Source organism: Camellia sinensis, chromosome 1 (genome assembly GCF_055761805.1).
Source record: "Camellia sinensis isolate YWXY chromosome 1, ASM5576180v1, whole genome shotgun sequence".
Taxonomy (NCBI): Eukaryota; Viridiplantae; Streptophyta; class Magnoliopsida; order Ericales; family Theaceae; genus Camellia; species Camellia sinensis.
Genome location: NC_138961.1, coordinates 3,947,816 through 3,963,865, shown reverse-complemented (window position 1 = coordinate 3,963,865; position 16,050 = coordinate 3,947,816). Strand labels below are relative to the sequence as shown.

Genomic DNA, 16,050 nt, shown 5'->3' with positions numbered 1-16,050 from the left:
AAAGGAGTCAAAAGCACCAATCTAATGATTGAAAATAAATGTAGTGTTTAAAACAATTTCAACATAAAAAAATGTGTTGAGTTAATATAACAAAGAGGGTTAGCAATATAATATGAGTAATGTTATATATAACAATTAGTATACTAATTAGTGTATGAAGTTCTTATTGGAATTTTCTCTTTTTTTAGTTAGAAAAAAAAAAAATGTATATATATATTTTAAACTTTTGTATAAGTTTTATTTGTTGATACTTTTTATGAACAAATTTTTAATTTTAATTTATATGTACTTTTATATTTTTATGTGCAACTATTATATGAAGTTTCATAATTTCTTATTTATTAATATTGTAACCAATTATTCATACATATTTACACAAAACTAATTTTAAAACACAATCTTTGATAAAATTAAGAGTCTTGCTAATGACGGTTCATTATACGTTCGTTAAAAATCAAATAATATACAAAAAAAATTAGAAATTCATACATTAAACGTATTTTTATACATTTGTCTATATACAAATCTCAACATTTTTTTAAAATTAAAATTTAAAATAAAACCCGTGCATACATGAGTCGAAAACTAGTGGGTGTTTGGGAAGTTGCTATTTTAGTAGGTTATTTTAGTTTTTTGAGTATTTTAGCAAGCTAAAATTTTTGTGTTTGGGAAGATAGTTGGATTTTTTTAAATATAATTTTGGTTAAGAAAAAAATAATAATTATCATTTTTATATAATTTTTATCTTTCGAGTGATTATAAATAATTTTTTACAAATTAAATTGAAGCAACTATACGTGTGTATATAACTTGCCCAAAAGTTAAAATGATAATTTTTTTTACCCTTAAATGATAATTATTTTTTATTTTTTATTTCTTAACCAAATTAATTTTTAATTTAAAAAAAAAATTCTAAAAATCAAACCATACATAACCTAAGAATCTTTGATAGATCATTTCTTACGTTAGTAACTTATTTAATTATTTGTTAATTTTGCGACATTGTTACCATCGAAGGCCTGTTTGGTAACCATTTCGTTTTCAGTTTTCAATTTATATTTACTAAAATTTTAAAAACTGTCATAAAAACTTGTTTGATAATTTTTTTGGTTTATAAATTGTTGTCTCAGTTTGTAAATTTGAGGAAAAAACGTAAATTCAAAAAATAAGTTTACATTACTTTTTAAACAAAAATTTAAAAATTTTACTAACAATTTTTTTTCAAATAATTTTTTTTCCCAATTAATTTTTTTTTTCAATGAATTTTTTTTCTAACTAATACTAACCGAGGGGGCAATTGGTAATTCTACCTTAAACCTTAATGAGAGGATTGTAATTTCTAAAATGTGAGGGGCGTCAATGTAATTTACCCAGTGAGGGCAAAATTGGTATTTAAACAAATTAAATTGCTGAGGGAAGAATCTGTAATGAAACTTTAAACCTCAGGGAGGGAGATGTAATTTCCAAAAGATGAGGGGGGAACTGTAATAAACATAAACCTTATGAGGTATCAGTGTAATTTACCTCAAATAAATATATACCTTGATTACCATTGCTACAAGCAAATGCCCCTTATAACGCCCTTTCAAGAATGCATTATCAACAAACAATAACGGACGACAAAATTAAAGTCCATACAAACATCCATGAAATGCCATAAACAACCTCCGTAAACACCCACTACTTTCATCACATCTAATTCAAACATACTTCCGGGATTCGTTCTTATACTCGTCTCAAGGTACCATTGAAGTTGGTCAAAAGAAGATGCAAAATCACCAAATAGCCACCTCTTGCCTTATCAACTCCTAACCATGCAATTCGATCAGAAAACATCTATACCATATTGTTTTTTCAACTTTTTTTAAATTTTGAAAGGATGAGTCAACGGATTATTACTAATATCATTATGCACAATATCAGAGACAAGTCTAGAACCAAACATTTTGCTACAAGATCTACAAGCAACAACCCCACAAGTATGCACATTATCCAACTTCATAATAAAAAAAATGTCGGAATTCATCAACACCCTTCCATGCACAAACCATTTATAACTCGTAGTCGACTTCATCATACATTCAACAATTACTCTTGTTGCATTATTTTTCAAATAATTCACTGCAAAACCACACTCAACTGCATACTTAGCCAACGCAATACGGAACGTCGGTACTCTACCGTCAAATTCTTGACCAACATTGTGTATAATCCCCTTCCAACTAGCAGACAACAAACCACCAAAATCATTACAATCGTTAACCAAAGACTCACACAAATTACAAAATCAATCCTAGAAGAATTATCATCAACCTTCACAATTCTCCTATTACCCATAATAACAACAACAACATGAGAACCACTAGAAGCTACCATTGACATCATATTTCCCAAATCATCATTACATTCAACAATACAATTCGAATATCCAGAAATAGAGAAAAACAAACAAAAGTTACCAACACTCAACTCCTTGAACTTCACACATATTTTCTCAATAACTTCATGATAACTACATCCCTTACTAATCTTAATAAGAGCACAAGACTTACTGTATTTACACATTAACATGAAACACCCTTCCATATTACAAATCACAAACCAGTAAACAATTGATCATAGAATCCAAACTAGAAAATTATATAGTTATAATATATCAGTATCAAAACTTCAGAATTCACAATTCCAATTTACAAATTCAAAATACATTACACTATACAACAAACAAAATAAAAAAAATCAAAATCATTATATTATATCACATACAAAAATCATAAAATCAATATCAAACAAACAAAATTTATTACAAAATAAAGAACTATAACAACATTGACGAACACGAACCAGAGATCATGCGAATTTGCTTATCTATATATATACATACATATATGTATCGAGAGATAGACAGAGAGAGAGAGAAAGAGACACACACACACACACACACACACATACACACACACAGTGCGTACGCAGAGATCGCTTGTACATAACAGTTCAGATTGACCTCACAACATAAAGAGATTGACCTCACAGAGAGAGATCGAGATCGCAGACAACCTCACATAGGCGAGATCCACAATCTAAAATTTGATTTTTCACACACACACACACACACACACATATATATATATATATTAAATCAAAGAGTAATACAGTCATTTAAAAAATAAGAAATAAAAAAGAGACCTCTGGATATAAAACTTTAAAAATTGTGGATCTATTGGTCTATCAAAAATATATTGCGATTAGAAAGACATAGGACTACATAGTAAGGCCTGGTTTGACATATACTAAAAAATATAAAAAGTCAAAAAGTTACTAAAAAAATAAAAAATTATTACTATTTACAAATATATATATATATATATATATATATATATATATAAAACTCTGCTTTACACAGGCCAAGTACAAGCCACTGTCAGTATTGAAGTGATGGTCAAGTAGGTGTACAAAAAAATTTGCACAAGATGGTGCTGTTCGGCTCATGGGGCCTATCACGGGTTTCGTTTTGATAATCTAAACCGTCAATATGTAAAACTCGTAGAGTACTATATGTTTGTAAAAAATACGTTGATCGGATATCGATAACTATATGATCAAATCAGTTTTGTAAAAAAAAAATTGACGGTGAATAAATTAACGATTGACAAAAAACTAATATAATCAGATAGCTATCATATCCGACTAACATGATTTTTTACAGACATATAATACTTGATAATTTATACACATTGAACGGTTCCGATTATCAAAACGAGACCGGTGGTGGCCCCTACGGGTTGAACAGTACAGTCCAATTCAATCTCGGATTGTAGGTAATCTGCACCTATACTTGTTTTTGTTGGTCTTATTTTTCTTGTTAATGATTAATTTTGGCCCTCTACTGAAGAATGAGTTATGGTTGTGATTTACAATGCTTATGAATTAGGTTGTCTATTTCTCTGAGAGTCGTTGTTATGGAATTAGCATTTTAAATCAATTCTATTAACTGAGAAAGAATGTGCTGTGCTGTTGTAGACTGATAGTTTGTTATAATTTCAAATGTTTAATCCTTCAATTATTTGCCTTCATTCAATTATCAATTTCCTTCCTTCCTGTCAGCCTTGTTTGTGTGCTCTTTGCTTTGGCCAATCTCACGCCACCTGGACTGGGTACGGTTGTTCTTCGCATATTCTCCTAATTGTCAAATAAGGGGATTTGCCTAGAAACTGTAAAAAAATTAAAAAAAAAAAAAAATGGATACGGATTTAGGGACACCACATATTGCTTAATGTTAGTGTTAGTGAACATGGCAAACAAATGAATCTCCTCATACCGACATTTATAATTCACAAATCTTCAAGTTTGTTTAGGTCAATTTGTGAATGTTTATCTGATTAATTTTGTTTTTTCAAAGATAGTTTTAATTAATTTATTTTTTATTATTCAATTGCATTCTCTCTTAATTTTGATAGTATTCATTAATCATATAAAAATTGTTATACATATTCTATTTCTTCTAGGATCTTACGATTCTTGATTTGATGATCCTATCTAGGCTGGTAGAATCCCAAAACAACAATTCAATTTTTTACAACCTTGCTTCCTGTTGATAAGGAGTCATGTTTCGTTTTTTTCGTGGTGGAGGTCAGTATCTGTTTCCTTTTGCCATCTCTCTGTTTCTTTCTATCTCGCTTTAAACATAATTTAATTATATTTTTTTTTTGCCTATTTCGATCTGTTTGTGCTTTTTGTTATCTGAAACCATTTGCTCAAAATGGTAGAGGCTTTTTAAAAATTTCAGTGTCTTTTTGATCTTCTCACAAAAGGTACATGGCATCTGTGTACAACTTGCAGCATGTTGGAAACCAAAAATTAAAAACAAATATTGTTAGTTACTTTTTATGCTTCATTTATCACTAGTTTTACTTTCAGCATTGACATTTCTTTCTCAGTCTGTGTTTGTGGATATATTTTAATAAAGGTTCTTTGTTGAACTTCTAAGTTTTTTACAAGCTCAACCTACGTTGCAAATTGATGTTTTTATGCTTTAGTTTAACTAATTCATGTTATGGGTTAATTGTTTTTGATATTGTCTTTCCATGTTTTTCTTCTCAAATTTTTTGTTCTTGTCTTTGCAGGAAAATCTTCTTCAGCTTCTTCTGGTTCAAAGAGTTTAGTGTGAACCATTTTTCTCATACTAAACGAAGTTTGCTCGATCGCTCCTAGTGACTTCCCTGCTTTTCATTTCTAAGGGAAGTAGCGATCGGCTTTCAGCAATTTCTCTAGCTTTCTTCCGTTTTATTTTACAGTTATGATATCTTGTTTACGTGTTTACCTTTACCCTTTTGTTCTCTGTCTTTGTAGTTACTAGAAATGTTGCAGTCATATTGAGTTTATCAGCTCTAAGCAAGAACTTGACAAATTTTCCAGGAATGGTGGAGCTAGATCCATGTGACAATGTTGACAAAGAATATGAAGAGGTACAATTTTTCACAGTTCAATGTCATTGGGAATGGTTATTGGTGATATAGTAGTTGTTGGCTCTTTTCTTAGTTGAAGATGTGATGGCGCAGCCCTTGATTGGTTAGATGGCAATTATTGGATTTGGAAGCCAATGTTGAAGTCCACGGGTCCAAAGTATTTTTGGTCCCATAATTGTAATTGGCAGTTTATTATTATTTTTTACTTGGATTTAATTGAATAAAGTTAGTCAGGAATATTAATTGGTTAGGTTTCCTAATTAGAATATAAGACTTTGGTTATATAAATATTAGGGTTTTGACATTGTAATATTCAGTTTTAAGAATATTATTTGAGAGTAAAACGCTGTGGCCGACTTTGAGTTCTTCTCCCTTTCTCTGCCCCGTCCTACACCAGGATGGGTCATAGGTTTATGGCTTAAATCCAAAGATTTAATTTTCCTAATGCGAAGATTTTAGTTTTATCTAAAAAAGTGTTTGGAGAGCTTTCATGTTTTCCTTTTCAATTTTCTTTTTAAGTACAGTGGTTGTACTAATATTTTTTCCTTTCTGTATTATGCAGTGCAAGAGCACAACTCCAACCAGTTATGATGCCAAACACTGTGAAAAAATTCGCAAAACGAAGGCATCTTGTCTTGAACGTAAGTGGGGTTTGTATGCATATCTATAAACTTTCTTGTTTCCTGTGAGGTGCCACTTTTGCCATTAAATATTAAAGAATAAAATGATGATTTCTTGGTGCTTGTAAGATGGTTCTGCATTTTAATTATGCAAGAAACTCTATACTGTATTTCATACAAACCAAGAGTTCCATACCAATTCTAAAAGGAAAACTAAGAAGGTTCAATCGTTGTATAGGATTGTATTTTAAGGTGTCTTTATCTATTGTAATATGACTTTTGATCCATTAAAACGCAAAATACCATGTTCTAAGGTTTTGTTTTTTTGGGGATTGTTCGTGGGAGTAGCACGTGTTGACAAAAATCATGTCCGTATTCGGCTGATCACTATTTTTTTTGGGATGTCATTAGATGGTTGTAGGCCTTCCAATTTACTGTATTTATTGGATTCATTTTATTTTTGATTTTCATGGGAGGCAATGTAGTTAATAAACTTGTTTGCTTTGAGTTCTTGTACAATGTAGACTGCTTTTGCTTTGAAATTATAGTTACTATTGCTTATCAAAAAAGCGGCTTGCATAAATTTCAATTATGAACTTTATTAAGGTTTCTCATGGGGCGGTGATGGATTAGTGGTAAAAAGAATCTCAGGATTAGGACCGGTGAAAGTTGGATCTTAAGGTTTAGAAAACATGTAATGCAAGCTATTTGGGTTGTGATTGAAGAAGTTTACTTTCTAAAGAAAGATAAAGAAACAAAGAGGAGACAACATGGTGTATTTTTGATGAATGGATACAACATTGTGTAATATTAAGAAGGGAGAAAGTAAAAATGAGAAACCTATGGTGGGCTGAAATGATTAGGTTTGAAAACTAGACATGAATCCCAATTTATAAAGTTGTGATTAATGCTAACTTGTCAGGTGGTTTTCTGGTAATTCAATAGAGAATGCATGCTGAAAAATGTGGGCCAATTATTTTTGATTCATAGTGTATGGGAATTTTGTATCCGGATTTAGGTTGAAACTTATTTGGTACTTAACCAAATCAACCAAACCAAACCTTTTGTCCCAATCAATTGGGGTCGGCTACGTGGGCCATATGCTTAAGTAAATTCATATCCTTCTTCACCATTGTATCACATGTCAATCTAGGTCTTCCACTCCCCATAGCATTTCCACTATCAGTAATCCTGTTGCACTATCTTAGTGTTGCCTCTACCAACTTCGTTGTACATATCCAAACTATCTTAGTTTATTCATTTCTAACATTATCAGCTCCAATCATTGGAGCTAATAATGTTAGTAATTTGTAATTTTGTTATAAACAAAACATCTTGAATGGAAAGAAAACTGCTGGCTTCGGGGTGGGGGTAGAGGTGTGCTACAATAATTACATAAAAATAACTATATTTGTGGAGACATCATGTAGGCATGCAAGCTTTGGCCTTTTAAACCATTGATAATGTGGGTTAACGTTTCTTATGAGTTATGAAGGTTATTGATGGTCCTGTTTTATTCGATCAATATGGTTTGATCAGTCAGAAGTGAGACTTCTTGATGGTGTTTCTCCAATAGGAAATCTTCAGTTTTTTCAAGAACAGGAAAGATGGCTCGAGCCTGGTGATCTGGTTAGTGAAAAGTTGCAAAGGGATGTTGATGGTTATGCATGAAGGCTTTATGAAGGATAATCTTGATCAAGAGGATTTTTGTGATGATGGCGGGGGTATTCAATCAATTCATGGGGAAGACATTGATGAAGGATATTTGGTGGTTGTCAAGCGTTGCCAAAATTTGGGGATTATGGTGAATCTGATGACTTCTTAGATGAGTCTTTGGGTGGCGATGATCACAACAAAAACTCGATCTCAGCGTTGCAAGAGTCCAACTTGGATACAGTGATTTTATTCAACAATGCTTCTTGATCAAGAACGAGGGGAAAATCATTCATAAGGATTGATACAAAAAGGAAATGAGGGAACAAATGGTAATGGTGTTTTCACCGTTGAAATGGATCTTCGTGTATGCAAATCAAATGGGTATGATCATATGTGTACTTGGCTTTGAAGGGGCATTATTGCTTTCCATTTTTGATACTGAATCTCTAACACCTTCCAATCCTTTGAGAGATGCTTGCATTGGGGCTTGAGATGATATTCTTTTTCCTCGTAAGGATCTTGTACTAGTTGATGGCTGCAATTCTAATGCTGCCGTTAGTTACTTTGGACTTATGGAAGGGGAATCTGGCAACCATGACAAGGAGGGAGGAAGGATTTAGGAGAGAGTGGGGTTTACCAGTGTTTGCAGCCCGAACAATCCTAGGTTAATAGCTTTCTTTTTGGAGGAGTTAGTTGCTCTTTATGTGTTGCGTTCTCCCAGTTGGTGTCGGTGGTGACTTTAAGTTTAATATTACGGTAGTTTCAAAGAAGATTAGTGGGGATAAGTTACTTGAAGGATGAAGGATTTTGATATGTTCATTAGGAATTGTGATCTCAGTCTATCGCCAAACTTGTCTTTAAGGCAGCTACAGGGGTGCACTTGTCATCACAGGTCTATAACCATTCTCCTACCAACTTCCTTGAGGATACCTGTACATTTAAAGTAAGTTAGTTAATATATATATATATATATATTTTTGTGTGTGTGTGTGTTTTGAATTAGTGGTACAAGGGAGTGGTGGTTGAGATTATGATAGGAAGAAGTCAACTTAGCCTGTTGGATAGGATCTTCATGATCACCTTGTAACTAAAGTTACAAAGATTGATTGGCCTCAAATCTGAAAGAGTCTTTAAGTTTTTAGGAAAGCAAAGATGAGTCACTGTAGCATATTCTATTAATGACTTATCGAACAGCCAATTATCTATCCAAAAGTGAGTTTAAGTTCCATCTCCAATAAGCCAACGAGAAATCTCAGTTAGAAGCTTGTCATTGGAAATTCTTACAGACTGAAGCTTGCAATAATTTTGACAAGGAGTGGCCAGCAAGAGGGCTTTTGTTTAATATATATTGGTTTAGGTTGACTGAGTTTTTTTTTTTTTTTTGTTGGCTTGGAAAAGCTTGTTTGTATTAATGTTAACACCGTATGCTGTAATTGGATTTCTCATGCTCTAAGTCATGAACATTTGTTTGATGGCACAAGTAGCTTAATTTGATCTCGTTGATCTTTGTAGATGTCATATTTCAGTTATTTACGATTTTTTTTCCTCCCCAATGTTGATTTATGTTTATTCATTTTATTTTTATTTAGAAAATGCTTTGAAAGTTATAAATATACCCCTTGAGGTTCTAGAAAGTAAATACTACCCCTCGATGTTTCAAATCACATGACAATTCTTTGTTGGTCAACCTTTAGGTCTACTAGCAAAAGTAGATGATGTTAGCAATTTTATTTTTCAACATACCTAAACACTTTGCTCCTTTCTCTCTTTGTCTTTCCTATTCTCTTCCTTTCTCCCTCTCTTCCTCCCTCAACCACACCCTATTAGGAAAAGAAATGACTTTTTCATTTTATTTTCATTATTATATACTTCCATATAAATTCATATACAACTCTGTTAATGATTGCAAATTGCAAACACCAGTAAGGCTACATCCTTGTGAGACAATGTATCAAACTTTTGGCAAGTATCTTCCAAGCCCCTTCAAACATTTTAAAATTCTTGTAAAATATGTCATATTTGCTCTTGGTTTTATAACTGGTAAACAGTTGGCCCCTCAAAAATCTCAATTTGCTTTAGTTAGGGTTATGATGCAATACACGTGGTGTATACCATATGCTAATTATGGTCTAAATTGGTGTTGGTTACGAGTCATCATGGTTTTTAGTTATAGGCCATTGTCTTAGTGAGGCTAACAAATTATTAAATAAAAATTGGTTAAGTCTCATTATTATGTTTGATTATGTGTAAAAGTGATTTTAGTTACGACTTATTGTAGTGACTTTGGTTATGACCAAATTGGTATTCGATGACTCGAGTTGGTGTTAGCTACGACCAGTATGGCTATGATCATTGTGATAAAGTATTTAGTATATGTTATTATTTTTATTTTTTTATTTTGTACATACTTTTTGTTTCATAAATGTCAAGTATTTATTGTTTGAATGTTTTTTTTTTTTTTGCGAATTTAATAATAATGTTCAATTCTTATTCTTATAAGTATTTTTTTTTATTAATAAGCAAACTTTATTGAAAAAACATGAAGATGATGCAAATAATACAAAACCAACTAAAAGACTAGCCAGCAAAACACATATACAAGAGCAACACAAAACATCTCCACAAGAGCATCAAAACAACTACTGAATCAAATCCTCTACGAAGTCAACAAAGATAGCACATTCGGATCAATTGATAATGATATCCAGCTATGTAGCACAGTGAACAAACGTCGTTCCAACCATGCCACCGAACGCATCTCTCTCATAAAAACCCGTCTATTTCGCTCCAAATAAATCAACCACATCAAACAACGTCCAGCCAACTTCTATGCTTTCCGATGCCGCCTCCCAACCCTACCCCCAGCCCAACTTTGTAAAACCGCCAACACTGACCTTGGTTGAACCCAAACCAAACCAAAAATAACGACAATAAACATCCAAAGATGTGAAGCAACTGGGCAACATACAAGCAAATGATCCACTGTTTCCTCAGCCCCTCAACACATGCAACACTAGTTCACTAAAATATGGCCACGGCGAATCAGATTATCAAACAATGATGTCTACACAAAGAAAGCAACCTTGGACAGACAACCTGCCACCCAAACACTCTTCCACGGGAATGGCACCCTAGCCCCTCCCGTAAGCATATGAAAGAAGGAATACACCGAAAAAACCCCTTTGGTCTTCGGGCCATCCTAACTCAAACAATCCTCTCCAACCTTTCCAAACCGAAGGCCATACAAAAAGCCCAACAAATCCAGCAGCTGGTCCAGCTCCCAATCCTACAAATCACGACGCAATCTGACATTCCACACCACCTCCAACCCTTGCACTTGTACACAGGAGGCCACCGTCACCTCCCGATCAACCGCAATGCGAAAAATCAATGAGAACCTCACCTCCAAAGCCAACTCTCCACACCACTAATCCCTCCAAAATCGAACTCGATCCCCCATCCCTACTTTAAAACAAACCCTTTTCCAAAATTCCTCCCGACCTAACCAAATCCCTTTCCACAAACTTTGCCCGTGTGATTGCTTCACCTCCCCTGTACTCCAATCCCCCCCATCCTAACCCATATTTAGCCTCCACCACTTTTCTCCACAACTGCTCCCTTTCTACCCCAAACTGCCACAACCACTTTCCTAGAAGAGCCAAATTAAACAATACTAAACTTTGGTAAGAATTTAATAGAATAAATTTCGTAGTCAATTTTTTATTTTATATATAATTTGGCCCCCCTAAACGAGATTTTCGCGTCTACCATTGACTGAAGTGTGTTCTTGGTGTGCATCTTTAACCTCATTGCCAAAATGCACTCACTTCTTGCTCAAACCCACACCAAACTAGTCACGAACAACACAATGTGTTCACCGCTGAACTAGTCACCAACAAGCGTGTTTTGTCTAACACCGAGACGCTTTGGATACTCCTAAAAGTGTGACTGACACTTCATCTTGTTTTAATTAAAAATTAAATTTATAATATCAGACATTTAACCAACACAATGCAAACACTTTTGGTGACGTTTATTGCATTGCTTATTCAAATCCTACGTGATGAACCCCTTTATATAACAGTGTTCTGCGTTCGTTATTATGTAATTCTCATGTGAATGATATCTTGATATTCAAACTATGAAATGTATTGTTTTTTTTTTAATTGTAATTAGAGTTATGTTATATTTTTTTAATTCTTTGAATAAATTATTTGTATATATGACTAGTGTTTTAAAAGGCTCTATGCGCACCGAGGTGATAAGGTCTTCTATAGCCTAAGTGTGAGGTGCGAGGCGAGGCGTGCACCTCACCAAGGTGAGGTGTAGTAGTAGAAGAAAAGCAAAATTATTAAATTGGCAAATTTTTCAACATAACAAATATATATAGAATTCCAAAAATAACAAAGCAAGCTTCACCATTACAAATGATTGATAAACATAACATTCAATCTTCTAAAAATTAGAAATATAATATCCAACAAAAAATATAAAATATTACATTCTTATGCACCAAAAACCTAAAGTTTTAAGATCATCCACATAAAGTTCAAAACAACTAAGCTTCTAGTTTGCAGTTCAAACAAGAAATAAAAAGCACTTAATCAACAGTTGGAATAAAAAAATAAGTAAAACCCATGGAGGCCACGCTTCACACGCCTCGAAAAAAAAATCCGTGCCTGCGCCTCGCCTTGACCAGTTTGAAGCGCAAGGGTGCGCCTCATTGTGACTCGCGCTTACGCGCGCCTTTTGAAACACTATATATGACACATAATAAATTTGTGAAAAATATAAAATTTTAGCGTTTTTCAAAAATGTCGCGTTGGAAATTGGAATGTTGGCACATCTGTGTCTGCTATTTAGGCTCCAACAACTTCATCTCATGAGAAAATAGTATGTGTTAAGCCAATTGTGGATGGTGGTATGATAAAGTGGGAGAAAATGAAAAGGAACAAAGGGGGATTGAGGACAAGTTAAGAGAGAAGCTAATATAGAGGGCAATTGATCCAGCTCTTCTTGTCCATGGCTTTAAAAGGGTGTCGGTTGAGCATGAGAAGGGGTGGGGGTGGCAAAGGAGAGTGGATGAGGGTGGACATGGGTTTGCATAATGGAGGAAGGAGGTGTAGGTATTAGGGTAAATTTATTTAGGTATTGGAGGGTAATTAGGTAATTTACATTATCTATTAATTCTATTAATTTAAGAGACAATTATTGACAGGGGATATTTGAAATTTGTCAAATTATGAGAAAATTTGTACTTTTGATAGACCTCAGTGGTATATTTGTAATTTGACCCAAAAAAATTTGTTATATACATGGTTGAATTGTGTTGGATCTTGCTTTTTAATGCAGAATATAAGGAATCTCTCCAGAAAAAGGCAACTGCTGCAGGTTTTGACCGTCCTATAGATTACTTGTGGCATGAAAGGGAAAAGGACCCTCAATACTGCAGAATATCTTATGAGATGTACAAGAAGGTAAATTGTGTTTATTTTAGGAGCTTGTAGATATTTGTACATGTGATATAAATAACCGTTTCTTGCTTTTTCTACTTGAGAATGAATAACATGGACTAATTATTTAAATTATCAATTGTGTTTTTACTAAACAAGTTGTTTAGTGTTACATAATCATGAGGTTGTCCAGAGTTATAACATTTGTTTTTCCTTTTCTTCAATCATGCAGTGCCTTAGCGAGAAAGAAACGATGTATGAATTCATGCGCAACAATTGTCCCCAATTTGAATAGGCTACTAAATGTTGTGATGTTGTTCGCAACTACTTCATGAATGTCTGAACCACACTGAAATCTATAAATTATGCATCTGATTGGAGACTATTGTATCTATGGATGGAGTAATTATCCAGTTCAACCAATGCTTCATTTTAAGTAGTTTTGCTAGTTAGAGTTTGGTGTGATATATTAATATTTATATAATTTGTGTGATTTATATCTAAAGGAACCGGAATGAGCCAAAATTTTCTTGCTCTGGCTAAATTAGGGTGTGCAAGTGAGAGATGTTTGCAATTATATTTCATGTCTTGTGAAATGCTTTGTAATTTAAAATATCGTGTTATGGTTAAGCAGATAGATAAATGGTGATTATGGTTAAGCAGATAGATAAATGTTGCTTGCAATAAGCTTCCGGTTAGACGAGATTGGCCAGGTTGTTTTTTGTGTATGTAAAAATATGTTGCATGCCTAACAGGCTAACCCTTTAATAATCTTCAGAATTCATCCTGGATATGTTACACACTTGTTGGCAGAGCTCAATTAAGTTTTACAATGTTGAATAGTCAACTATGCACAACCATAGATGCATTTGTATTTTTATATTTTTATATTATTTGTTTTTTGGGGATGGTTTAGGAAATTTTGTTAGAGAAAGAAAAGTGGTGATGGTTGGAGAGATGGTGACTCACAAGGGAGGCTGTGATGGAGGGGATGCACTGGAATAGGAGAGAAAGAAATGGAGGCGGTGGGAAAGGGGTGGAGGAAGTGGGTGAGGGCGGTGAAAGTGTGGTGATGTGGGGGTGGCAATGCAAATTCTGAACACACTCAAAATCTTTATATGCTCATAATATGGATCGTAAATTTATAATTTTTATGTTTGTTGCGGTGGGACAAAGGTGAAAGTGAAGTTGGTGGTGTAGTGATGGCGATGGAGATGGTGATTGTGGCTGTGGTGGTGGTGGTGTGATTGTGGAGGTGTTAGTGGTGGAAAAACGTGATTATAATAGTAAAATTTTAATTCAAAATTTTTTTTTATTCTATTGATGATAAAAAATATTTTTCATCGATTTTTATTTTACGTTGTACTAAGTATTAAAAAATGTAAAATATATTTTTTGTCCATAGAAATGATTTTTAAGCCTTAATCAGTCCAATCCATTCTCTTCAACTACAACCGCTTATGATTGAAATGATTATAATGCATTTTAACATGTCTAAGGAGTCAAAAGCTCCAATCTAATGATTGAAAATAAATGTAGTGTTTAAAACAATTTCAGCATAAAAAAATGTGTTGAGTTAATATTACGAAGAGGGTTAGCAATATAATATGAGTAATGCTATATATAACAATTAGTACACAAATTAGTGTATCAAGTTCTTATTGGAATTTTTTCTCTTTTTAGTTAGAATATATATATATATATATATATATGTATTTTGAACTTTTGTATAAGTTTTATTTGTTGATACTTTTTGAGAACAAAATTTTAATTTTAATTTATATGTACTTTTATATTTTTATGTGCAACTATTATATGAAGTTTCATAATTTCTTATTTATTAATATTGTAACCAATTATTCATACATATTTACACAAAACTAATTTTAAAACACAATCTCTGATAAAATTAAGAGTCTTGCTAATGACGGTTCATTATACGTTCGTTAAAAATCAAATAATATATAAAAAAAAATTAGAAATTCATACATTAAACATATTTTTATACATTTGTCTATATACAAATATCAACATTTTTAAAAATTAAAATTTAAAATAAAACCCGTGCATACATGAGTCGAAAACTAGTGGGTGTTTAGGAAGTTGCTATTTTAGTTTTGACTATTTTAGCATGCTAAAATTTTTGTGTTTGGGAAAATAGTTGGATTTTTTAATATATAATTTTGGTTAAGAAATAAAAAATAATTATCATTTTTATATAATTTTTATCTTTCGAGTGGTTAGAAATAATTTTTTACAAATTAAATTGAAACAGCCATACGTATGTATATAACTTGCCCAAAAGTTAAAATGATAATTATTTTTTACCCATAAATTATAATTATTTTTTATTTTTTATTTCTTAACCAAATTAATTTTTAATTTTTAAAAAAAAAATTCTAAAAATCAAACCATACATAACCTAAGAATCTTTTGATAAGTCATTTCTTACGTTAGTAACTTATTTAATTATTTGTTAATTTTGCGACATTGTTACCATCTAAGGCCTGTTTGGTAACCATTTCGTTTTCAGTTTTCAATTTATATTTACAAAAATTTTAAAAACTGTCATAAAAACTTGTTTGATAATTTTTTTTGTTTATAAATTGTTGTCTCAGTTTGTAAATTTAAGGAAAAAACGTAAATTCAAAAAATAAGTTTACGTTACTTTTTAAACAAAAATTTAAAAATTTTACTAACAATTTTTTTTCCAATGAATTTTTTTTCCAACTAATACTAACCAAGGGGGCAATTGGTAATGCTACCTTAAACCTTAGGGAGGGGATTGTAATTTCTAAAATGTGAGGGTTTCATTGTAATTTACCCAGTGAGGGCAAAATTGGTATTTAAAAAAAA

General features: G+C 32.4%; 1 protein-coding gene across 2 annotated transcripts; it reads left to right on the top strand.

The window, feature by feature from the left end:
* Positions 1-3,856: 3,856 nt before the first annotated feature.
* On the top strand, positions 3,857-13,738 carry LOC145791061 (uncharacterized). 2 transcript variants are annotated; one of them, XM_082870852.1, is made up of 7 exons: positions 3,857-3,931; positions 4,541-4,629; positions 5,124-5,156; positions 5,350-5,465; positions 6,028-6,106; positions 13,094-13,218; positions 13,427-13,738. In XM_082870852.1, the coding sequence occupies exons 2-7, from the start codon at positions 4,605-4,607 to the stop codon at positions 13,487-13,489; spliced, it is 441 nt and encodes a 146-aa protein (XP_082726978.1). In that variant the 5' UTR covers positions 3,857-3,931; positions 4,541-4,604; the 3' UTR covers positions 13,490-13,738. The 2 variants fall into 2 exon arrangements, with proteins under 2 accessions (XP_082726978.1, XP_082726971.1); XM_082870845.1 differs by lacking the exon at positions 3,857-3,931 and adding an exon at positions 4,016-4,154.
* Positions 13,739-16,050: the final 2,312 nt, after the last annotated feature.

What these genes read in the sequence shown, in the direction of transcription:
- LOC145791061 (XM_082870852.1), top strand. Translation starts at nt 4,605, where the DNA reads ATGTTTCGTTTTTTTCGTGGTGGAG. An exon ending in GAAGGCATCTTGTCTTGAAC is followed by an intron (nt 6,107 to 13,093) that starts GTAAGTGGGGTT and finishes TTTTTAATGCAG; the next exon opens with AATATAAGGAATCTCTCCAG. An exon ending in CTTATGAGATGTACAAGAAG is followed by an intron (nt 13,219 to 13,426) that starts GTAAATTGTGTT and finishes TCAATCATGCAG; the next exon opens with TGCCTTAGCGAGAAAGAAAC.